General features: G+C 35.4%; 1 protein-coding gene across 1 annotated transcript in view; it reads left to right on the top strand.

Annotated features, from left to right (window-relative positions):
* The window catches only part of LOC123675557, a 44,731-nt gene extending 27,618 nt beyond the window's left edge, over nt 1-17,113 (top strand). The window contains exons 3-6 of the mRNA XM_045610927.1: nt 10,534-10,840; nt 11,871-12,228; nt 15,287-15,891; nt 16,210-17,113. Coding sequence (XP_045466883.1) covers nt 10,534-10,840; nt 11,871-12,228; nt 15,287-15,891; nt 16,210-16,404 — 1,465 coding nt within the window. The 3' untranslated portion in view covers nt 16,405-17,113. The remainder of the gene's footprint in view (nt 1-10,533; nt 10,841-11,870; nt 12,229-15,286; nt 15,892-16,209) is intronic.
* The last annotated feature ends 10,385 nt before the right edge of the window (nt 17,114-27,498 follow it).

Genomic DNA, 27,498 nt, shown 5'->3' with positions numbered 1-27,498 from the left:
CCAAAACTAGGTGACTAGTTTCCTTGTCATACAACTAGAAAACCCACGTTTGATAACCTGTTACAGTGCATTTTATGAATGTGATGATAAAAATGACTCATATATCATCAACGAATTTTGCTCAATTGAGTTTTTAAAATACGATTTTCGAGTACTGAGCAACGCATTTAATTGTCAATCAAACTGCAATTTTCATCACATTTGCCACATGTACTCACTCCAGATGAACCCCATCCAGAAAACAATGACACAGAAGTTGAGTCATATTTAGATATTGCCTGCCAGATGTGTCTTCTAAAAAAACTATTCAATCAATCCCAAGGATGTCTTTCAAGAAATAAGGAAATTAAAAAATAAAAAAGCACCTGGGTTCGATCTGATAACAGCCGAAATTCTAGAACAACTGGCGCAGACTGCTATTATATTTATTACAACTTATCTTCAGTAGATTGAAAAAGATCGTGGACCCAAACAAGCTACTACCCGAATATCAACTAGGTTTCAGAAAGAACCACTCAGCAATACAATAAATACATCGTGTTATGAACATTATATCAACAAGCTTAGAAGACAACAAATATTGTACTGCTGCATTCTTGGATTCATCTCAAACTCGACAAAGTTTGACATAGTGGTCTACTCTTTAAATTGAAAAAACTTCTTCACCAGCAATATTATCTGGTCTTGAAGTCAAATATAACCGAACGATACTTCGCTGTGAAATATGGTGATGCTATATCAAATCCTAATAAAATAAAATCAGGGGTTTCACAAGGAAGTATACTGGGTCCATTGCTGTACCTAATTCTAGAAAGACCAAACACCATATTAGCCTCTTTTGCAGACGCTAACATCTCATGAAAATGCACATATAGCCTCAATAAAAGAAACATATGTCCTTCAGTCAAAATAAATGAAAATTATAAACCAATTGAAACAGAAGTAAAATACCTCGACACCCATCTGGACCAATACCTCACTTGGAAACCACACATCCTAGCCAAAATGACACGAATAAACATGAAAATCTGATTGATGTATTAGCTCTTCTTCTTCAGCTTCCAATATTTTCTATGCTCCTGTATGACCATTTCTCCAAATTTTGCCTTGCTACGTGTGCTACCCACTGCTGCCCCCTAAGCCTAGCCACTTCATCTATGATGTCGGTTACTCCAGTTCTTCTATGTATTTCGGGGTTTGAAATTCTGTCTCCCAACCTCACGTCCAGCATAGTCCTTTCCATGGCTCTTTGAGCTACTCTCAGTTGTTCTGCCACATTTCTCCTCACTGCCATAATCTCTAGACCATAAGTTGTCAATGGTAAAATACAACTATCGTTAGATCTTCATTTTAACTGTACTGGTACATTTTATAATTGAAACTGAGATTGCCGAATGCTGCCCACATTAGCCGTATTGGCTCATAGAAAGAAAATCAAAGTGTCTCTTCTGAAAAGATACTGATCTATAAGCAATTATTATACCTTCATTGACATACGTTATCCAATTCTAGGGAAACCCCAGGAAAAAAAATGAGAGGAGAAATTTTTGTACAAGCTCTTAAACGTACTTCCTATTGACGTGCTTTTCTGGGTGCACTTCATCGAATAAATCTACCGTACGATTCTCGCCTTTGTTAATTTTGAAAAATAAAGGAATCATTTCAAGTATTTCTGCCAAGGGATGAACAATATTTCCTTAATGGTTGATGAAAGTAATAAACAGTAATTATTTTACGATTTTTACGATAATTATCATAACCACAGAATAAACTAAAGAAAATTTTATTAACATGCATAGCATTCTTGACAGAATGACTAGTGATGTAGAAAATTTGAATTTCAATGTCTCGAAGACGAATGGATTGAATAAAAAAAAAATTAATATGCTGAACTCGGAATAAAAAGATCTTTCAAATGAAGTATCACTGACCCCAGTGTTTTAGAACTAAGGGTTGAGAAAATATGGTTGAGAATTTGGTCTTAAAAGTTATCCCCTCGAATCAAAAAATCGTTTCCGAGTATTTTTCCGAAATAAAATCATTCCGTCTGTTACCTCGTCTGTTTAGTTTTCAGAAGCCCACCGTGTTAAAGCCCACCTAGTTAAAATAAATACAAATCATCTTCTGTTCTTTCTGTAGGTGTTGAATGATCTAACGGAAGGACTGTAGACAAATCACTAGGAAATTGTTAATTTCCTTCGGCAGATATCAAAGTCTTACATAAAAGCTATATTTCGTAATATCGAAATGAATTACAGTTTTAATTGGACTCATTCTTCATTTCCTTTTTCCACAAACCGAAGTACCTGCAATAAGAAATAATTGTACTGGATTAGTTGCGAATCTTATAACACGCTATTTGTTGGAGCGCAGGGTGGTACCAGGAAGGAAGAACTGTCATTTCAAATGAGAATCGCCGTTTCACAGTTCAACGAAAAATCCCAGAATGCTGTTAACGTCGTAATTATGATATTAAAAAAAAAACAATAACAAAAAGAATCAATGGATCATTATTTCCTTGTGAAGGGAAATGTATGCCATTAACAATGGAAAACGATAACAGTCAAATGGCCGTTGTAGCATAATATAAGATTAAGACCTAAGTCTTTATGCAAAATAAGGAGAGATATCGTTTGTTTTCACCATTTTCAACATTTTTAGTAATGACGTAGTTTTTACTTGTAGAATTTCAAGACATGGCAGCTTCAAAAGTGACAGTTGCCCAGATAGCGGGCTATTCAAAATTAAATCTTTCATTGTGAAACCCGATATATGGAAATTAAATGGGATTGTACTGAAAGGTTGCAAAGAAAGGCATATAAGACGGTTGATACTCCATACACCTAAGAGCTACCTGAGATGAGTAATATGTTCGAATGCTCCCACCTCCTCATACATATTTCAAGTTGTACACTACCTTTCCCACTAGCTTCCCATCAGATTCATTTTGATTCTGAGCGAAAATCTCTTGTCGATTCTTTCAATTTTTGGCAGAAACCTTCGAATGCCAGTTTAGAATTAATTCACTGAGAGAAATTTATGGTTTTTGTTTTATATCATTTTGAAAATTGAAAGGTTTTTGAATAGTATCTTTATAATTTCAATGATGAATTTCAAAATTTTTGAATTTTTAAAGTTTTTCGAAAAAAATTATACTTTCTCGTGTATTTCAATTTGAAAATTCAAAATATAAATGGAAATATAACCAAATATGAAAAAGACGAATGACAGTTGGATTGAAGCAGTGATTTAGGAAATTTGGTAATTCCGTCTGATGAAAAAATTTTGATATTCACCCTTCAAAGTATTGAAGGGTGTTTTTGTTAGAGCTATAGAACTTTAAATTGCAATAAAACAACGATGGATTATTCGATTGACATGAATTTTATTTATCCGCAAGATAATCTTACATTACATTTTAAATATGATTTCTGGCATATGACCGCCAAGTCTGGCTCGGATGTAGTCCAATCTGGACGTCCAATTTTCGATGACTTTTTCCAACATTTGTAGCCGTATATTGGCAATAACACGGCGAATGTTGTCTTCCAAATGTTCAAGGGTTTGTGGCATATCCGCATAGACCAATGACTTTACATAGCCCCACAGAAAGTAGTCTAGCGGTTTAAATCACAAGATCTTGGAGGCCAATTCACAGGTCCAAAACGTGAAGTTAGGCGGTCACCAAACGTGTCTTTCAATGAATCGATTGTGGCACGAGCTGTGTGACATGTTGCGCCGTCTTGTTGGAACCACAGCTCCTGGACATCATGGTTGTTCAATTCAGGAATGAAAAAGTTAGTAATCATGGCTCTATACTGATCACCATTGACTGTAACGTTCTGGCTATCATCGTTTTTGAAGAAGTACGGACCAATAATTCCACCAGCCCATAAAGCGCACCAAATAGTCAGTTTTTCTGGATAAAACGGTGTTTCGACATACACTTGAGGATTAGCTTCACTACAAATGCGGCAGTTTTGTTTGTTGACGTAAAATAAATAAATGGACGTAGTGCGCGAAACGTATTCCGCACAGAACCATTATTTTCGAAATGAAATGGCACTATTTGCAAGCGTTGTTCAGGCGTGAGTCTATTCATGATGAATTGCCAAACCAAATTGAGAATAAATCACTTAACAGCTGTTAAATCGCTTGCCATCTTGAACAGTAATGCCAACTTAAAGTTATATACCTCGAAAAAAAAACACCTGTTATAAGCAAAAGCTATAAATTTCTGTTGTGAACAAAATCATTGAGGTTATTCTAAGCTGCCAAATTTTTTTTTCAAAAATTGAAAGAATCGATCAAGCGTTTTTCGTACAGAATCCAAATGAATCTCCACTTTAGAGACCTAGTGATGAAGGTTACGCGGAATAGGATGGACTTCTAATCAAAAGATCTTATAAACGGGGTTTAAACTGATATCAGTTATGGCCCATGCAACTTTTAGCTGTCTCACAATAAGCAATCACGTATCCCCAGTCTATTAAATGGAATAAATAACGATGAATTCAAGCCAAATGTAACGGGCAAAAATTATAAAGTCCTGATAATCATGGTAATAGACATCGAGTGAACTTTAGGACTTTCAGCTTCAATAAACATTGACAGGTTCGAAATAAGTATAAAACTCTCTGAAAGTTTGGAGACCAGCTCAATTTGTATTTAATTAATTGCATCGATGCACTCAAGTACAAGTATTCACAACCAAGGTTGTTATTATCTTGAATATATATCTCGAACTGCTCTGACTTTCATCACTACCAGACTCGTCATGATGGTATTATAGCATACAACGACACAATACAAGTAAATATGAAACATCACCTACTTTTGCTGGTATTCAGTTGTTCAATCATTTGTCGAGCGAATTGAAATCGTTAGATGACAAAACATTTGAGAGGAGGATCAGGTTAATATTAATTGCAAAAATGCTCTTAATGCAATGTGGACTTTTTCTCTGACACATTGAATTAGTTGTTCATCAATGATTTATTCGTTGTTCATTTTGCTTTAATTATTTTAATTTAATTTTATAATTATATGTATTTTTATTGTACTTATTCTCATGTTGACATGTCCTTCACATTATACTATTTTGATTGATTTGAATGATTGATTGAATTTTCATAGAATGAGGAATTTATCTGAAATGCATAGATTAGTAGATCGTTGAAATATCGATATGAATCGGAGAAGAAGCGAATGTTTATATTTCTGGGTAATTACGATAAAAGAAACCTTGTGAAGGTCCACTTCTATAGGTAAATCTGTATGCACGACAGATATCACAGAGTCCTCTCTTTTTCCCTTGACCAAATTGTGTACCATTCTAGGAAATATCAATGAATTATTCGTAAATTTAGTCCAAATATAAATAAAACATTTGTCAGATAAAGAAATTGACGGCTAATGATGTTTTAAAAGATAAACTACATATTTTTTCACATTTTAGTTTGCTACCATCGCGTCGACCAGTAGGCGATATGGAATGCGACTACAATCGAGCATATCACTGAGTTCTATTTTTGAATTTTCATCGTGGACATATCTACATGCGAAATAGAATTATTATAAATCGCGTGAATTTTGTTTAAAACGTGTTCAGAAGTCTTCTGGATCTTATATATACCACACCTCAAATAATTGGGATATTCCTCTTTCATGCTTCTTGTGTTCCTGTCTACTACTCGTACTATTACGTCTCTGACCCTGGGAAAAATTAGCTCGAATATTGGAATTATAATACACGCTTGAAGGCCTTCCAAGTCCAAGCAAGAAAGTGCATAGTCTCACCATATATAATGAGAATACCTAGATGAAATTGTTTGTTTCCTTTCCTCAATTACGTCGACTACGTTCGGACAAATCTCCTGAGGGTGTCTAATCATCCGGTATATTTTGATTTATTACTTCTTACAAGGGTTAGTGAATAAGTACGATAAACTTCAAATAGTTATTCTGCATGAAAAATAATGACAGTTTGATAAAAAATGTTTATTAACGACAATAAAAAAGGGGCAATAGAAATAATAATAATAAATTGCCTTTATTTAAGCAAAAATACATATCAAGAGGCGAAGTTTAGCATGGCTACTTTTACTTAACCTCTTTGAAATAAAAACAAAAAAATTTATAAGTAATGGGTGTTTTTTCGAGGTATATAACTTTAAGTTGGCATTACTGTTCAAGATGGCGACCGATTTATCAGCTGTCAAATGATTCATTCTCAGTTTGGTTTGAGAATTCATCATGAATAGACTCACGTCTGAACAACGCTTACAAATAGTGCAATTTTATTTCGAAAATAATGGTTCTGTGTGGAATACGTATCGCGCACTACGTCCATTTAGCGCACTTCTGGTTGAATGGCTACGTCAACAAATATAACTGCCGCATTTGGAGTGAAGCTTATCCTCAAGTGTATGTCGAAATACCGTTACATCCAGGAAAACTGACTGTTTGGTGCGCTTTATGGGCTGGTGGAATCATTGGTCCGTACTTCTTCAAACACGATGATGGCCAGAACAGTCAATGGTGATCGATATAGAGCCATGATTACTAACTTTTTCATTCCTGAATGAACAACCATGATGTCCAGGAGCTGTGGTTCCAACAAGACGGCGCAACATCTCACACAGCTCGTGCCACAATCGATTTATTGAAAGACACGTTTGGTGACCGCCTAATTTCACGTTTTGGACCTGTGAATTGGCCTCCAAGATCTTGTGATTCAACACCGCTAGACTACTTTCTGTGGGGCTATGTAAAGTCATTGATCTATGCGGATAAGCCACAAACCCTTGACCATTTGGAAGACAACATTTACTTGTGATACTACTAATACTTCTTAAACGTTGTACCAAGTAAAATAGCGGAAAAAACCTTTTTTTTCCGCTATTTTCAGTATCTAACAGTCCTCTGCCAGTACTTTAATTTACAAACCACCTGCGAAGGAAAACTCCAAAATTTATTTCATCGTCTATTCACGTCAGAACTCATTAGGAAACATGAAGATGCATATGCCCATGACATCATCAGATATATAGTGACTAACGATGAGTTATAAGGATATATTCCAAGAGCACTGACTTATTCGACGATATAGAGAAAAGTTTATCGGTATGAGTTCCAGTATACTACTTACATACAAGTTCATTGATGGGACAAGCAAATTTTTCATTCAATTTAGAAGACGTGGAGTAAAACATTTTGCTGTTGTTATTTCTCTCAAAGTTAAGATATCGCAATCAATAAAACGAAGGAAATGTTCTGAACAGATGAGTCAACATCTGAGCGTTCGTAAGCATTATCTGCTGTTATTGATTTACTTCACAGGAAGTTTTGAATAAAGCCTTACTTTCCACTTTTGTTATTCGCCCATGTAAAGGGTGTTTTTTTTAGAGCTATATAACTTTAAATTGCAATAAAACAACGATGGATTATTCGATTGACATGAATTTTATTTATCCGCGAGATAATCTTGTGGCATTACATTTTAAATATGATTTCTGGCATATGACCGCCACGGCTGGCTGGTCCAATCTGGACGTCCAATTTTCTATTACTTTTTCCAACATTTGTGGCCGTATATCGGCAATAACACGACGAATATTGTCTTCCAAATGGTCAAGGGTTTGTGGCTTATCCGCATAGACCTATGACTTTAGGTCTTTCAATAAATCGATTGTGGCACGAGCTGTGTGACATGTTGCGCCGTCTTGTTGGAATCACAGCTCCTGGACATCATGGTTGTTCAATTCAGGAATGAAAAAGTTAGTAATCATGGCTCTATACCGATCACCATTGACTGTAACGTTCTGGCCATCATCGTTTTTGAAGAAGCACGGACCAATGATTCCACCAGCCCATAAAGTGCACCAAACAGTCAGTTTTTCTGGCTGTAACGGTGTTTCGACATACACTTGAGGATTAGCTTCACTCCAAATGCGGCAGTTTTGTTTGTTGACGTAGCCATTCAACCAGAAGTGCGCTTCATCGCTAAACAAAATAAAATGGACGTAGTGCGCGATACGTATTCCGCACAGAACCATTATTTTCGAAATAAAATTGCACTATTTGAAAGCGTTGTTCAAGCGTGAGTCTATTCATGATGAATTGCCAAACCAAACTGAGAATAAATCACTTGAAAGTAATGAAGAGTAATGCCAACTTAAAGTTATATACCTCGAAAAAAACACCCTATATATAACAAAAATCGAGGTAACTGAGGACGCCATCTAAACAGTTATGATAGCAAGGAATCATGATGCAATGCAAAAAAATAATTGCTAAAATAAGATGAAATATTCTAGAGATTTTATCGGTTCCCCCAAATTTGCCGATGTGTATGAAAAATCCCTCTTCAAAATAGGCAATCAATATGGAAACAAAATACAAGATTTGTCTACATGCATAGACACTGTTCAAATAATTAGGAACTTGTTATATTCAATTAAAAAATAACACGAGCTAAGCTAAAACCAATTTTGCAGGAAATACCTGGTTTCCGGTTTGGCAACATTGCTTCTTTACTTGGAACGACTTGTACGGAGTTCTAGCGGTACTTGTATTCCAAGGCTGCTTCAGAAGACCACATTCTTGATTGGATAAATATACTATTGAAGGAAAAACAAGTTCGAATACGAATGAGAAAGATTTACTGATTTTTTTTGGTTGAAGTAACCGAGTCGATGCGGAAAACTATTACAGAGCTTATTTCCTGAAAAACGGTGAACAGATAATTTCTTAGTGCCATCACAAAAACTCAGGTACCTATGCTTCAAAATCTGCCGAAAAGTAGTTCAACTTCGTCAACGTTAACTCTTACCGTTATTATTAAAGCAGAATTATTTATTAGGTTATTGGAAACTTTAATTGCTTTTTCATAACCGAAAACAAAGCATTCATGAATTCTAAAAATTTTTCACATTCCACAACTGACAAGCTGAATAGTAGTTAATGGTCTATAAATATTTCAGTGACTTCAACAGTTCATGATGCGCATTTTTATTGAGCATTTAATTCAGTTCATAATTATTTTATGGAAATAGAAAATCCTTCAGAAATAATGAGTTGAGAACATGTTCATCGAATTGGAGAAAATACAGAGTTCTATTTTAGTAGGTGGACAGAGTTCACCAACAATTTTTTTTAATGTAATAATAAGGTAAGATTAAAAACAATATCTGACTTTTTTACCTTCATGAATTTTTCACGGTTAATCAAGTTGGTTTCCTTGAAATTTCAGCAAATATACGATGTGTTTTGCGCATGCGTGAATAATATATTCTCTGGAGATAATATTGAAGGTGAAAAAGTTACTTCAAGGTGCATACACCCCTGCTCTTCCATTCAAACCCTTGCTCTTCCACTCAAACTCTTGCTCTCCCACACCCTAATACCGGGTGTTTTTTTTAGAGCTATAGAACTTTAAATTGCAATAAAACAACGATGGATTATTCGATTGACATCAATTTTATTTATCCGCAAGATAATCTTGTGGCATTACATTTTAAATCACATTTCTGGCATATGACCGCCACGGCTGGCTCGGATGTAGTCCAATCTGGAAGTCCAATTTTCGATGACTTTTTCCAACATTTGTGGCCGTATATCGGCAATAACACGGCGAATGTTGTATTCCAAATGGTCAAGGGTTTCTGGCTTATCCGCATGGACCAATGACTATACATAGCCCCACAGAAAGTATTCTAGCGGTGTTAAATCACAAGATCTTGGAGGCCAATTCACAGGTCCAAAACGTGGAATTTGGCGGTCACAAAACGTGTCTTTCAATAAATCGATTGTGGCACGAGCTGTGAGACATGTTGCGCCGTCTTGTTGAAACCACAGCTCCTGGACATCATGGATGTTCAATTCAGGAATGAAAAAGTTAGTAATCATGGCTCTATACCGATCACCATTGACTGTAACGTTCTGGCCATCATCGTTGTTGAAGAAGTATGGACCAATGATTCCACCAGCCCATAAAGCGCACCAAACAGTCAGTTTTTCTGGATGTAACGGTGTTTCGACATACACTTGAGGATTAGCACCACTCCAAATGCGGTAGTTTTGTTTGTTGACGTAGCCATTCAACCAGAAGTGCGCTTCATCGCTAAACAAAATAAAATGGACGTAGTGCGCGATACGTATTCCGCACAGAACCATTATTTTCGAAATGAAATTGCACTTTTTGCAAGCGTTGTTCAGTCGTAAGTCTATTCACGATGAATTGCCAAACCAAACTGAGAATAAATCACTTGACAGCTGTTAAATCGGTCGCCATCTTGAACAGTTATGTCAACTTAAAGTTATATACCTCGAAAAAAAACACCGTATAGAAACATTTTCGCCTTTTCTGAACAAAATTAGAAATATTTCTTCTTTTAAAAAAGCGATTTTTTTGTGGATTTCACATGATCTCCTTAAACAATAATCTACAAGCTACCAAACATATTTTGCATATTCGTAACTTATGGTACACATCAAATGAAAAGTTTCAACAATCTTCTTTTTTTTTTCCAGATATGTTCTAGTCCCAGAAAAAAATACCTTACATAGTCCCAGCCCGAGATTTCTACCCTTGGATTCACCATTCGCTCGCACGCCAAACGTAACGCACCCCCCACTTTTTGCCGCCATATTGAGGAGGACCACAGGCATCAAAGTACTTGAATGCCATGCCTTCATCTGTAAAAGGGAGGTTGCAGCGAATGCCTTGGTGCGGTGTTGCTTCCATGCTTATGCTGACTCTTCGTATGCCAGACAAGTTGATACTGCTGGTAGTATCTATGGCACGCTGGCATCTGAAGGAATAAGTAATAGAGATAAAGTAAGTTGAAAATTTTTAACAAAATACTAAATATTAATATTGTCTCCCAAAAGAATAATAATAATTCTTCAATATAATGACTGATATCAATCAGAACTCCTCGCGGCTCTATCTCAGGATCCACTCTTCGTAGAGACTTAAGGTAAAAGTTTTTACCATTAATGTGTACAAAAAAACACACTGGAAATTGTTTTGAAGTTCATACCTCTATCGCTAGGGGGCCTAATAGCTATCGTCGAGTAGAAAAATTTATTTTACTCGAAAATGTTCCATATGAAGTTGAAGAAAAAATATCATCACTGTAATCCTTGGAAAATTCTCTATTTTTTCGAATTGTCACTTTCGATTTTACGACATCAAATAAGGGTAGGTGGAAGGGAGAAATCTGACTGATTGAAATGCCTGTAACTTCAGTAACTGCAAGTTTTTTCATGCAAATTTGATGGAATTTCTGTTTCTGTTAAAAAAATCCTATCATTACATTCGAAATTTCGGAGTAAAATGAACAAAACAATGAACTTATGACTTAGCGCCCCCTTTCGAAAGCAGCAAAAACAAATTTATCATGAGTATATTTTGTCCTCCATAAACAAGATATTATCTTTCAGACGAGATATAATTTGCTCAAAAATGTTAAGTCAAACTGAAGTTACAGGCACTTCAATTAGTCAGATTACTCCTTTTCATTTTGATGTCGTAAAATCGAATATGACAATTCAAAAAGATAGAGAATTTTACAAGGATTACAGTGATGATATTTTTTCTTCAACTTCATATGAAAACATTTTCGAGTAAAATTCATTTTTCTACTCGACGATAGCTATTACGCCCCCTAGCGGTAGAGGTATGAACTTGAAAACAATTTCCAGTGTGTTTTCTAGTACACTTCAGTGGTAAAAATCTTTACCGCAACTCTCTACGATGTGAGGATCCTGAGATATAGCCGCTTACCTCGCTTATTTGCCCACTCTGTACAAGACTACTAAAAATATCCCTAATGCCATATTTAACTTAACTTTCTTGGTTTCAGTTGCAGGAATGGAAAGCGAACCGGTCGTCTTCTGGTTCCACAATGACGATAAACACCATAGGAAATAACCAAGAAGAAGAAGAGAGTATATATAATGAAGATGAAAATCACAAAGTTTGGGGAGGATCTCAGGATAATATCGACGGCATTTATGATGTATATAACAATACATCCACTTTGAGCCGGCCGTCAAGACCAAGACAAATCTCACAGCCTGTAGCTGTTCCTCCGCCACCGATAAAAGAAAAGAAGAAGACTAAGGAGAAGAAGAAGAGCTTGAGTAGCTCCAGGGAAGACCTCTACCACCCGCTTATGAATGGAAAGATGCACAATCCTGCTAAAGCTAGCAGTATAGCCGGTAAGACCGATTTGATTAGAAGAATTCTATAAACCAATTGACTTCAGATTAGATTTAGATTGAATTAAGGAGGTTACGTTCATCAGAGCTTCATCTGTGATAACCAATTGACACTTTTTGTGCTATTGGATCCACTCTTTCACATGGAAAGTGAAAAATAATAGCTACCATCAAGTAGCCACCTTTTAACTGACTGAATATTGTCAATCATTCAACCTCTCTAAATGATCTCTAGAGGCATTCGTCATTGTATTTCTTCAGAATTTCCATTCGAATTATTGGGATATTTGAGATATCCCATGTCGATTTGAAAGTATTTGACATATTTTAAAAATTGACTAACTGAAACGACACATTCAACGAAATGATAACAAGATATTCCCTATAGCAAGTGGGAAACAGGGTACAGATACTATTGAAACACATTTAAATACTTCACAACAATCTCTTCTCACTTTGGGACATCAAAGTCATTTGAAACACAAACATTTTGCCTAGACGAAATGTTCTCCCTTCATTAAAAACACCAACTGGGTAAAAAAATCTTGTTTATTGAATTATATCATTCAAATGTAGTCGACAAGTTCGTTAACAATAGCTTTTCTTTTTTGAAGCAATGTAATCCTCATGTACGAACTACCTTATGAAAGGTAGAACATTGTGAGACTCTGACACACAAAACCTAACCTGCTGTTTAGTATATAAGAGTCATAGACTCCTCTATCCTAATCAGAAAGGGGTCATATGACGGGAATTAAGATTACCTGTCACCTTTCACGGACTTTTAGAAAGGATACATTGGCTGAACGAGCCTTTTTAGGGGAAACAGTATATCATTCACTGACGATCATCGAACAATTCGATTTGGAGTATAAGCACGGGACGCCTGTATCTGGTGGAAGATCTACCAGATTCCAGGCAGCTTACATCGTCTTGAAGGTATTTGGTTCCCTAATCGGAGGACTTTCGACCTGGACATGGCAGCAGTGTCATCTGCGTATATAGCTAGAGAACTTCGATCAGACTTCAGGATATCGACTGCAGAATATAAAAGAAAAGACAGCACGCTACCTTGGAAGACTCCAACTTGAATTCATTTTGGTCAGAAGGTATTTTGGAGATTTTTGCTCAGAATGAGCGATTTCGAAAAAAAAAGTTGATCAATTGACAAATCGAAGAATTTTCGCTCCATGAAGTTTAAAAATGAAACCCTCCTACCATACGATGTCGATAGCCTTAGAAATATCGAGAAGAATTTTACCATTTACCTGCTTTCATTCGAAATAGGTCAATGCAAAGTATTCTACGACTCTGAGCAGCTGATCTGTGGTGGAGTTTTTGGGACGATATCAAAACTGTTCGTTTGGGAGAATGCTCTCGAGTCTTATGAAATCAGCCAAGCAGAAATGGATGATACGTTCGGTGATTTTCCCAAATTATAACAAGAGGCTGATAGAACCTTTGACAGTAGAGAATCAAATAAGTCTAATTCATCGTGACTTCCAAACTTTGAGGTCGGTATCTTACTAAATATATTTCCAGCAACAACAACAACAACAACAAATGCTATTTATTGACCAAAAGGCCCATTCACGCTATCGACAGTATTAGTCCTGCAGCTAGGTTTACATTTGGTTTTCAACGGAAATAAAGAAACAATCTCTTACATTTGAATTTATGGTACATGTATACAAATGGCTTTGAAGCATTTACTTTTTAAGGTTCACTTGTATCATAATATAGCATTATAAGTATAAAACGAATAATAATGAAATGAAAATACCTCACAATTGGATATGAACTCAGTTTAGAATTCCTGTACTACATTACTAATTGATTCACTAGGTAGATCCATTCAGGCTAACATTAAAGTCATCAAAGCATTGATTTCCATACTAAATTATAATCATTTCGCAATGTTTACATTTGGTTTTCAACGGAAATAAAGAAACAATCTCTTACATTTGAATTTATGGTACATGTATACAAATGGCTTTGAAGCATTTACTTTTTAAGGTTCACTTGTATCATAATATAGCATTATAAGTATAAAACGAATAATAATGAAATGAAAATACCTCACAATTGGATATGAACTCAGTTTAGAATTCCTGTACTACATTACTAATTGATTCACTAGGTAGATCCATTCAGGCTAACATTAAAGTCATCAAAGCATTGATTTCCATACTAAATTATAATCATTTCGCAATGTTGACTGTTTCTTGTTATTCGACCAACAAAAATTCGTAGATAATTGAACATTAACACAAAAAAAAACATACTTTCATTTCACTTCCAATAATATTCTGATTTAATCAAACACCATCCATCCTAGTGGACATTGTGTGCGCGTTGTAACATTAAAATTGCCCACTTGGTCAAAAATTGTCGAGCTGAGACTCTAAAACAAATGTCTAAGGGCGTTTGGCTTATATGGCAACAAAACTTCTCCACGGGTTTTCACAAATATATTAAAATCAAAATCTACAATAGTTGACTTTTTAACAAAATAAGACAATTTATCTTGAAAAAAATCGAGGTTCACTGTTTCCTCGAACTATCACAATAAATTAAATCAACCCTTTCTAGCAGATGATTTTGCAGCATTTGGAATGCCTGATCTGAACACAAAACTACAAAATTTCAATTTCCATTCACCGAGGTGGCTGTTAAAACGTCAGAAACTAACTTCAGATACAATTCCATCCACAGGTATATTCTCAATTTGAACGAGGATGTATTTCAGGAACAAGAGTGGTTTCATGTATGTACTATTCCAGTTGCAAGGAAGGTTCTTCAATCTCAATGGATGTTCTGTCCTGTAATATCTCAATCTCGAAGTAGATTCTTCTTTGCAATATTTCAATGATTGAATCTTCCAGAAGATCTCCACTCAGTTCTTTCCTACTACGCGTACTCTTCATCGGCCACCAATCGCGTACGACGAATGGACAAATTACCGCGTTTTAGCAAATTCCATCAACTAACATAAATAAGAAGCATGCAGAGTCGTTGCAGAGTGTGTTTGTATTAAAGATAAAACTTCAAATTCCAGGAACCATGATGAAATCATCCCGAGGACCTCCAATGCCTCAACAGCCAATTTATATTATGGCTCCACATCCAGGGACTCTTCCAAACCCTAAGTACCTCAAACAGTACGGCAACACCTTTTCTCACCGACCAAGAGGGAAGATGCTCATACCTGCCCGCCCGGTGCCTCCACCTATGGTACCTTTAGCGCCTGTCATCATACCTACAACCCTCCAAAGGAACAAGAAGAAGTCTAAACATATGGAGGAGCCGATCTATATGCCCAGCACTAGAGCAATGTCTCCGGTAGCCAGCTATCAACCAGTTAATTTTCCTCATGAAGCCTACTTGATGCAGCAGTACGCGACCATGGAGTCACAGAGCAGCAAATCTAAGAAGAAGGACAAGAGTCAGAAAATGAACAAAAAACTGACGCAAAGCATGAATGGATTAGATGATCCTAACCTTGGAGACGAGAGTCCATTCAATACTGGGATCTATAAGAAGAAGGGACATCTTAATGAGAGGGCATTTTCGTATTCCATAAGACAAGAGCACAGGAGTAGGAGTTATGGTTCATTGGCTAATTTGAAATTTGCTACACCGATACCGAATGGGGTCCATGATGTGAGTTTTGCTCTTTAACTTTTCGATTTCCTCAGAATTAGTTATCTTAACATTTGACATAATTCACCTCCCAATCTTACCATCTCACTCGAATACTGATTTCTCAAACTTTTTAAATTTCAATCCAATTTTCAAAATCTACACAGCGCATTTTTAAGTTGAAATTATTTTAGAATAGGATGAATCAGACAGCATTCTGTTTTGAATCTAGAGTAAATCTAGAATGCTGGTTCTGGGCATTTCATAATAATTAAAAGACCATTTTTGAATTGATTTTTCAAGAGTGCTATGTTGCCAATCTGAAATTTCATTTTCCAGGTGGAAGACAGAGAGGATATAAAAAAAGAACGTGAAATAATGCAGATGGTTCAAGATTTAGATCTTTCGGGAGACGAAATTGAGAGATCTGAGGTACCAAGAGGAATGTATGAACCAAGGAATATACCACCTGCACCTGTCCTAGTGACAGCTCCTCAAATGAACGGAATGAATGGTAGGAGTTATAAAAGATGAAGAAAAAGGACGACGGCCTGTCCGAGAGCCAACAGTTAACAATATTCGAGAAAAATCCGTAAGAAGAGGTATTCGGTGATTGACAAAGATAGGTGAATAGCCTGGTGGCTGTATTGCAATGCAACAAGATTAAATTAAACGAAAAAAGAATTTTATATTCAATTTTATCATTTATATGTATATTTTTTTATTCATTACTTTTAAAACGTTTTATCTGAGAAGAAGACGGGGATCATCACAATTTTGATTCTCTTATGATCATTATGATAAGGAAAAGATGTCACCTGTCATTAATATTTTCAATATGATTTAAGATTGTGTATATATTTTAGTTTCATTTACACTAAAATATTTCCTTTATAGGAATTCATTCAATGAGTAATATTTGAATATCCTATTCCACTAGACCATCTTTCTGTATAACACCTAGATTAATTAGTTTTTAGAAATTCAAATTTGTTCTTAAATTTTGCCTTCATATTCACGTAAGAATGAAAAGTTGGGTAACTAAAAAGAATTTCCTCAAGTGCCATTTTAGTTTTTGTTTTTCATTTTGAGGAACCTTTTTATATGTATGCTAATGAAATATTGTTGAGACAGATTTGACGTAGTAATCGCATCATGAAATTGTAACTGTAATTTCATTGACTTGTACATTTTGAAGGTTTATTGATTTATTCAACTGATGTATATAATAAATGATTATTGAAAATTTTTTTTTAACACTTGTTGAATGAGTGAATTTATTTTAGGGTTATAAAGTTCAGCATTACCTATGCTTTGGGAATAACAGTTGGTTTTATCTAAAAAAAAATTTTAACTATGTTCTATCATTCCTGGTAGAATGACCTGAATTAAAAGCGGGTTAGCAGAATGAAGACATATATAATATATTAATTTAATGATGTTTTTGATTTCATGATTGTGTGAGTGGTTGCGAATTTTTTTTAGATTTTATTCGCTTGATTTTTGCTTGAAAAAAAGTACACATCAAGATATATATTCCTTTTAGATAGAACAATTCAAAAACTTATCAACCTCAAACAATAAAATATGTGTAGATGAAATCTCAGTATTAGCAGAGGAAATGTAAACGAGCCATCATACACTTGAACGTGTACAGATGAAAACATAAAAACCACAGCAAATATTCTGTCCCCCAGTATCGGTGTAGTGTCTGATTTGTGTATTTGTTTACAGAATAAGCTGACATTCTCATATTGAAGGGCATCCTTTTCATTCAAACAAAATATTCTACATCCTTTCTTTTCACCAACGGTTAACAACTTTATAATTGAATATGAAAACAAAAATGAAAAGAACCAAAAATGAGTAATAAATGTTAGTTTCCCTTATATTGATTTGAAGTTAGCAAACCATTCTTGAAAAGAATCTGAAACTGAATGGATAGCTTGTAAACCACCATGAAATTCACAAATTGGATAAGTATTCACCAAGTGGTCAATGGTTTCTTCTACACCATACGTCCCCACTCGCATAGTGGGCTAACAATGGAAAGCCATTTGAAGAGTATATACTATATTGCAACGACCATGACCAGTCCTAAGTCTAGTTAAAATACACCAATTTGTCCTAGGAACCTCTGAAACTTTGAATGTCTCAACCTTTGTTGAAGACAATACAAGAAATCCATTCCAAACACCAAATTTCCTTGTCACTTTCATTAGATTGAAGGCAGGTATTAACCCAAAAAGGTTTGCGTGACTTTAATCTGCCACTTCTAGTATCTGGACCAATGAGAACCTGCAACATTTGTACACATTGAATGATATATGAGCCTCAAATCTTTTTGATAATTTCAAATCTCTTAATCCCTTAATTTTTTGAAAATTCGATCGAATGAAACAAAAAACCGCTCCATGGATTGAATTGAAATTCTCTGGGATTTTTGTGATGATATTGATGTGTAAAACGCATACTTAACATTGATGGTTTTTTCGATATTTTCAATTCAGCGCTTGATCATCCAAAAAGCCTCCGAAAGCCCTTTTTTATCAACTTTTCAAATTAATTTAGAGAACGAAATGAAATTCTTCCCGGAAATCCAGTAGCTACCTCTTGTAGAGAATTGATTTAAGATTTCAAAACATCCCTTAAATTTTCTGTGCAATCATTGTATTGATTGTATTGATGGTTAAAGGCAAAAAGGTCCTTTTCAATTCAAAGTTCGATATTTCAGTGAGAAGTGCTCGCATCGAAATTTTGAAAGAAGTATAATAAGCTGAATGAACAAGTTATCTCATCCATATAGTGGTTATGTTGGAAAAAAATTACCAAGTCTGTATGCCAAAAATGAAAACTGAAAAAATTTCACAGAAATTTTAAATTCTGTATTCATCTGGATTGAGCGGTACACGTTGCTTGAAAATTTTTTCGTCATGAGATCTCAAAACTATTAAATCCAAGCTTCAAAAAGTTTTTTCTCGAATTGAGATACGAGTACGAACATTGTTATCGAAAATACATAAAATTTCGAATTTTATTTCGATCCTTTAATTAATTCGACTAGTGTATTCTAATGAATGAATGAACTATAATAAATTTTAGGTGATCTTTAGACATCATTATTTTCTCATGCAGGTGTATTACTACTGTTTGGATTTCGTGATCACATTTATAATTAAATTTTCTTAGTGAGTTAGTTTATCATTTCAACCGTCACTGAAACATCAATAAATCATACTTTGTAGTAGTACGTAGATGGCAATTCAAGGAATCTCTGACTTGGAAACGAGAAAAACTTCTCCTGCACCAAGATGAGAAGGGTAAAAATGTGAATAGTGAAGCTTAAATCGATGCTCGAGGTAAAGGCTGCTGCACACTACTACATTGGCATTAATTATGGGAGCAAGAACCATAAAGGCAAAAATGTAACAAATTATCATAAAATATATTTATGAATAGAAAATATCCCGCTTAGTGATCAGAACTAAGAATACCAATGAATTTTCTGAAATAATTGAATACTGAGGTAAGTATGTGAACAAGGAATTTGATAGAAATGGACAAATTTTCTAGAATTTCGTTTTAATTATTGCATATCGTCATTATTCTTCTGTAGAGTGAAGTTTTCAAATCACGCATTCTACTATTCAAGTTTTTTTTAAATGTGAGAATTTCAATCTTCCATTTGGAACAAAAGTTCATGCTTCAAGGATGAGATATCGCTAATTTATTCACTCAGTAGACGAACTAGTACTAATTCTTTCTCATCTCATATTTCAAACCGTTATTAGAAGCTGTCACCAATCAAAGAAATGAAAAGACTTTTATGCCATTCCTTTTTTTTTGTTATCATCGAATACTTCGAAAATTCTTCACATCAGATGTCCCAAGTGTTCTCAATGTAAATATTCAATGTGACCTCTATATGAAGAATCTATATATTTCGCATTCACGTAATTACCTGCATACAGGTACTGCAATTGCATACAAGAATTCATTACACTCATTTACAAGTGATTGTAACATCCATATGGCGAGAAAATTTTTCAATCTGACATTACAGAAATGGCGAACTGATGAAAGATAATAATCCATTAATGTTCACATTATCACTGAAAACAAAATATGTATAACTCCAAATATGGAAGTTCGCTTCAACCTCGTTTACTTTTCAATATATTAAACAATTGAGGGATGACCTTGGGGGCAATGTGTCAGAGTCATAAGCAAATGTGAAAAAATATCCAATAATTGTTTCTAATCTAGCCTATGAATATCAAATAAGTGGACTGCTTCCATCCCGAAAATGCTTTAAAGCTCAATATCATGAAACTATTCATGTCATCAAATTCTAGCGGAATGGAAAGAACCTATTTAACGTATGTCTCAAAAGTGTAAGCGCAAATTTGTTCATTAAATTTTGCAAACAAGTCGCGTTTTACAGAAAAAAAGAGACGAATCCCAAGTATTTGAGTTTTTCAAATTTCATCATTCAATTTTGGTCGTTTCTGCTATAAAGAATGAATGCCTGACTAACTCGGCATTTTATGCCAAAAGTTAGCCTCTCAGGTAAAATTTTCGATAAAATATCATTTTCAGGTTGACACAATGAGGAAAAGAAATATTGACATTTTAATGAAAAGGGATTTTCATTTCTAGACTTTTCTATTTTATTATTAATATGATTTAAAGTCAATGTGTTAATATTGTTAAATTGAATGTTAGAATTGCTTGCCACTGGCTTCAAAATAAATATGACATCTTTTCAAAAATGATCGCTTTATTTGTCGTGCGCATCCGGAGGCATTAAATTCTTCAACAACAGCATTAATTCTTTCTCAGAATTCTATTTCAATATCAATCGGTTTGTAATACACCTCTTCCTTTATTTATCCACAAAAGAAAAAATCTGATGGATTCAAATCTGGTGACCTAGAAGGCCATAAAATGAGACCAAGGCGCCCGATCTATCTTCGTGGATAATGTTCGTCCAAATAACTTCTAACTTGGTGTGCGTAGTGTGCCGGATAGTCATCATTTTGCAGCCACATAAATCCACGTGTAGCTGAAAGTATTTCTTCTAAAAGATGCGGTAGGTTAGAGTTTCAGGTGCCTATAGTAGCAAAACTAGTCTAAAGAAAAACTTTTGCCTATTGAACTTTCTGTTTCGAATGAATTGGACTAAAACATTGAAAATTTAGCTAATTTGATAGGTGGTCACTTTCCCTACGTAACTCCTGCGGTGTCATTTTTATGAAAGAGATATGGTGCTGCAACCGTAGCCATGGTGGTCATTTGACTGATAATATCAGGTGTGTGAATAAGTCTTTCCCGTTTTTTGTAAGAGATGGTGCCACCAATACTGTGCGAGTATTTAATGGTTACATATGTCATAATCAAAGCTTATTCATCTGTCAACAATTCCACACTAACACATTAGTTGAAATTTCTTCGCATCATAAATTTTTGAAATCGTGAAAATGTCGAAATTTGCTTGATGAAGATTCGTGTCAAACGCAAGAAGAACTTGCTGAAGCATTGGGAGTTGACCGAACAACCATTTCCAAGCGTTTGAAAGCCATGGGAATGATCCAAAAGCAAGGAAATTGGGTGCCGTACGAACTGAAGCTGAGAGACGTCGAACGGCGTTTTTTCACTTGCGAACAGCTGCTTCAGCGACATAAAAGAAAGGGTTTTCTGCATCGTATCGTGACTGGCGATGAAAAGTGGATCCGTTACGATAATCCGAAGCGAAGAAAATCATGGGGACTACCCGGCCATGCATCATCATCGACGGCCAAGCCAAATATTCATGGCGCCAAGCTCATGCTTTGTATATGGTGGGACCAGCTAGGTGTGGTTTACTATGAGCTTCTGAAACCGAATGAAAGGATCACAGGCGAGGTCTATCGACGACAATTGATGCGTTTGAGCCGCGCACTGCGAGAAAAACGGCCACAATACTCCGACAGGCACGACAAAGTTATTTTGCAACATGACAATGCTCGCCCACATGTTGCACAGCCGGTGAAAACATACTTAGAAACGCTCAAATGGGAAGTCCTACCCCACCCGCCGTATAGTCCAGACATTGCTCCGTCTGATTACCATCTCTTCAGATCGATGACGCATGGCCTGGCTGAACAGCACTTCCATTCCTACGAGGAAGCCAAAAAATGGGTGGATGACTGGATAGAGGCCAAACCGGTCGAATTTTTTCGCAACGGGATTCGTATGTTGCCAGAAAGATGGGGAAAAGTTGTAGCTAGCGATGGCCAATACTTTCAATAATTCATTTGTAACCATTTTTTCACAATAAAGGCTCAAAATTTGAAAAAAAACGGGAAAGACTTATTCACACACCTGATAATAATAATAATAATAATAATAATAATTATCGTACAACCACCAGACAATCCAAGAAAAACTGCAAAGATGGAGAGAAAAGCCCCTACATGGACGACATTTCAACGAGGTGAACCAGGAGCATGTCGACATTGAAGCGGCGAACTGTTGGCTCACATCAGGTGCGATGTATCCAGAAACGGAAGGATTTCTTTTAGCCATCCAAGATCAAGTGATCTCAACAAGAAATTACTGCAAGCATATCACAAAGGATCGAACTATTACTGACGATCGATGCCGTTATGGGTGTCCAACGAATGAGACAATCCAACATATCACGGGAGGATGTCAAATGTTTGCAGGAAATGAATATAAAGAGAGACACGATGCAGTAGGAAAAATACTACACTAAGAAATGGCAACTAAATCAACACTAATTCATTATGAAAAAGTGGCATACTACAAGTACCGACCGGAAACCACCCTGGAAAACGAACGCTATAAACTGTACAGGGATCGTACAGTTTTGACTAATAAACAGTCCCTCCTAACAGACCAGATATACTGCTAGTTGATAAACATCAAAAGGCAGCAATACTCATCGACGTAGCAATACTTAATAACAACAACATGCGTTAAAAAGAGGTCGAAAAAATTTCAAAATATAGGGACCCCGAATTTCAGATAAAGCGCCAGTGGGGAATGATATTAACGAGAACTAGTTCAATTATCATCTCAACAACAGGAATAGTACCCAAAAATCTTAAGAGAAATATCAAGCAACTAGGGCTTAGTGAGTATATATGTAATATAATGCAAAACGCTGTTCTTTTAGGTACTGCAAGGACGGTGAGAAAATTCCTAGGATGCGAAGGACAGGTCCAAGGATCGCGTGTAAGAGGACCAGAAGTTCGACGAGAACCAGGGGGACCACAAGGACCGAACACGACCGAGCTCTACCCTTCTGATATTTTAAATATATGGGATTGAGTGAATGTTCCTCTTAGCGAGGAGTGAGAAGCCGACGGCGAGGAGAAATCCTACGCGTATAGGCAAAAGTCGGGATAATAATAATATTGTTAAGGTTCTCTTTAAAATGGAATAAACATAAAAAAATTGATTTCTCTTCAAATATACCGTTTTCTTATATCAAAATGAAACTTCCCATTGGAAAACCCTTTAGGATATACAGTACCTATTTCTATCGTCAATTCAATCGAATTTGGCTAGAATAACTTATATATCAATTCATCGTCAAGGAGCTGAATCGGGATATGTAGTAAGGAGTTTTTTTTCGAACGGTAAAACAGCTGGGCAGTTTTTCATATATGGATATATGTAATACTAGAAAAAAATTCCTTTCTTCGAAGTTATTAGATAAGTAACGATTTCATTGATTGAAATAACACGATACTATATAGACCATTCAAAACGATTTAGACATCTTCATCTATTGAATCGTTGTAAGAACGTGGTATTTTATAAATTGGATAGTAAACAATTGACTATTTTTGTGTTTTTCCTTATAAGAACTATAGATACGGTACCAGCGATATACTTCTTTCTTTTCATCGAACTGCTAACTTGTCCGATATGTGTTCGCACAGACCGTTAATAGATGTCGTTAAAAATTCTAACATGTCCGACTCTTGTTGATACATTCTCAGAACCTACTGGGAATTAATTGTCACTAGAGATCTTATATAGATGCGTAGAGAATTTTAAAACGAATTTTTTTCACAATCAGTTCATTCATTTAACCAAATGTCGGTAATGTTTAATGAGTAGTCTCAAGGGATCGGTAAAAGAAAAAGAATTCTTGTTCAAAATAGATTCTATCTGTCCATTCGGTCCGCCGGCCGCCATGATTATATACGAACGAAATTTGCTAGAGACTTGAAATATTCAAGTTCACTGTCCGAATATCTCGGTTAACTACGGTGAAAAGCAAAATTCGTTTGATGATTCCAGTAATGTACCCATATAAAATGTTATTTTCTCATAAATGGAAAACATAGGTTGATTAAAAGTGAAATATCTTTGTTTCGCAAAATACCTTTGCAAAAAAATAGTTTTATATTATACAAGGAAAGAAGTATTAAATTCAAGCTCGAAACTAAATCTAATAATATTTTTTTGGTATATGATACACTATTTTTATCTGTCACGAGAAAAACAAGGATGTAATATTGAGAAATCATATCATTACAGTATATTTAAGTCAGAAAATTATCGATATGAAATATGAAATTTCAAAATGGTAGGTGGTTGTACGATAAGGCTTTTGACACTATCAACCATGAAATATTATTGGCAATTTTGCGGCACATTGGATATTCTGCCGTGGCTATTGCATTCATTGGGAGTTATCTGGAGGACCGTCAGCAGTATGTAGAAACAGATCGAGGTACGTCTGGGGTGGGAAATGTGGATTGTGGTGTCCCGCAGGGTTCTGTGTTAGGGCCTCTTCTGTTTTTTCGGGACTTGATCTTATATCAGTTTTACTGCCTCAAGTTCCTTTCTACAGCATTGAAAATGAGCTTATCTCTTGATATAATGTTACTTTATTGTATGTTGTGGATAAATAACGATTATTATTAGACATGCGTTACTAAGGGCACCTCTGAAGCAGTGTTGACACCCCCCCCTCCGTCCCCCTGGAGCAAGACCAATACCCTCCCGGAGAAAAAACTATCTCTCAAAATCAAGACGAATTCCTGAGTGACTATCCCCCCTAGATGTTGAAATTCCCCCCTGGAGGAAATTCCCTGGATTCTAAACTGCTCTGAAGTAAACAATGATACCTGTCAATTCATTTCTGTAATTCGATTCACAAACTGCGATCCTACTGGTTCTTTAGTATCTAGATATTTTGAGTACTATCAAGTTGAAAAATGTCTGAATCTGTGTTGCGCATTCCCATTCAAAAAACAAGGTGGTATTGGCACTTTCAGACAAGCCTGTAGATCCATAATAATTAGAGCTTAGGCGCTGAGTACTGTAGATTGCGTCAATATTCAAATCATTCTCCTACTTAGTCCATAAAATACAGGAGTTATCGACAGATCGAGCACTATTGACACACCCTGTATATGCACGCAAAAATTCAAATTGTATTTCGATAATCTTTTTCAATTTTCCATCGTTCTAATTATGTTATCCACTTGGAATTCAGTACGAAGCTTTAAATGGTTATTTTGAATATACACACAAAATTTGAACTTGATTAAGTTCCAGGAATATTCCGTATTCATTTAGTCATTCTCTTGCAATAATCACCTTGAATTTTCTATGATTTTAATGATTTGATAGGCATTTCAAAATTTCGAATGGAGCTTGAAATAGTTATTTCTTATGAACACAGAAAATCACAACTGCGTCATATGCATATTGTGGTCACAAAAATGGGAAATTTTTTCGATATTATGCTTACATTTTTTATGGTTCTGTTTATGCTATACACAAGCAGGGCCGCCACCAGGACCGGCAAACCGAACATTTTGCCGGGGCCGGGGCGCCAAATTGTAGTAGTCAGTTGAAAAAATAAGACATACTTTTTGACACAAAAATGTTTTCTTAGTAGTAAAATCACAAAATTTCCTAGAGCCAATTTTTTTAAAATCAATTAGGCGCTCTCAACTAGATGCCTGCAAAGACAAGCGTATGGCATATTTGAAAAGACAATTGAATAACCTTTATAACAAGAGGTCACGAAACCCCCCTTTCCATTTAAGATTTTAGGGATTGCTGTCATCACGCGACCAGGGTTGAAACAAATTGATTGGAACCAACCATATAAAATGTCCCCCTGAGAATGAAAGTCCACCTCTTTTCGCATTTTTTCTGATTTTGCATGAGGGCAGAGATATTAGGGATGTCCCCCTCTTTCAAATCGTCACACTTTATAGATATACAACTCGATCTGATATGTAATCATGCAAATTTTCAGTATTTAGTATTTCTTCACAAATATTCATTCATCTTTGGAATTATCGTTCTTTTTTCATTGTTATCAAGCTACTGAAAAGTTAAATTTTCTGGGTCGAATTGAAAATGTGGAGTATCAATGTAAATAGCTGTCAATTTTCTCAATTTTTCAATTTTTGGACATTCCAAAACTTAAAGCCTAAAATAGTGAATTACAGGCGCTTTCGAAAAAAAAATAAATTGAAAAATAAATATATAAATATACTATTATGAGATGGGATGAATAAATAATGTACGCTCTACCTGTTACTCAAAATGGAGTGACAAAAAATTTCAAGCGGGAAATTTTTCTTCGAAATATCAAAAAATAAAATAAATGAATACAGTTCGGATTCCTTCAATCGAAACCACAACGTTAACCATAAAAACAGAATGTCGATTTTAAGAACCAGTACGTCTCGTCTTCCTGGAATTCAATACAAATATATTTCGTGATGAAAGTTGGAAGGAAAATTCGAACATCTGTTGCACTCTCAAGCGTAACTCCGGTACACTTGAGCAGAATGAGAATCTTTCACGTGCACTACCTAGTCTTGGTCTGCGAGGTGTCGGAAATAATACAAGGTAGTATATCCACTAAATGGTGAATAGTGAGAATGACAGTTAAGTGCCAGTGGAATTCGCAGGAGTTTGGTGTTTCTATTTGCGCTTTTACGCGCAAATAAAGCGTAAAAAAATTTTGTGAAACATCTTTGGAGAGTGAAAACTTTGAAAACAGTTCTATTTCTTTGAAATAATGCGTGCGTTTAACATTTTCTGATAGTGGTGACTTATGAGATCCGCAAAAGGAATTGATGCATTATTTATTTTTGTGGGTGAGTTATATTTGATCACTCTTACCTTTGAAAAAATTATCAATAACTTCAGACCATACATTTTTGTTTTCCAAATTAGATAAAAATAAATTAGTCATGTAAGAAATACATGAATGACACTTGGTAATAACCTAATGCGGTGAATTTTTTTCGGAATTTTGGAAACCAATTACTGAAGCCGTTGCTAGTTAAACTGTTGCCCTAAGCCTCCGCTAAGGACAGCAGTTTTTAAGGGCGGCAATTCGAAGCTCTACCCAAATTGCCACCTTCAAAAAAGCCAACTCAACAGAATGCAAAAAATTAATATTGGGTATAATCAGGGACTTCTACCAAGAGAGGAAAAAATTGAATGCATCTCTTTGAAAATTTCGATAATTACATAGGGGAAATATTCTTAAAAAAAACAACAATTTCAAATATGTACAAAAACTCGAATTCATTTTAGGACTGGTGAAAAAAATAAACCTTTCTTTTCATATCA

Source organism: Harmonia axyridis, chromosome 3 (genome assembly GCF_914767665.1).
Source record: "Harmonia axyridis chromosome 3, icHarAxyr1.1, whole genome shotgun sequence".
NCBI classification, from domain to species: Eukaryota; Metazoa; Arthropoda; class Insecta; order Coleoptera; family Coccinellidae; genus Harmonia; species Harmonia axyridis.
The sequence above is the reverse complement of the archived record's forward strand: the minus strand, read 5'-3'. Positions and strand labels throughout refer to the sequence as shown.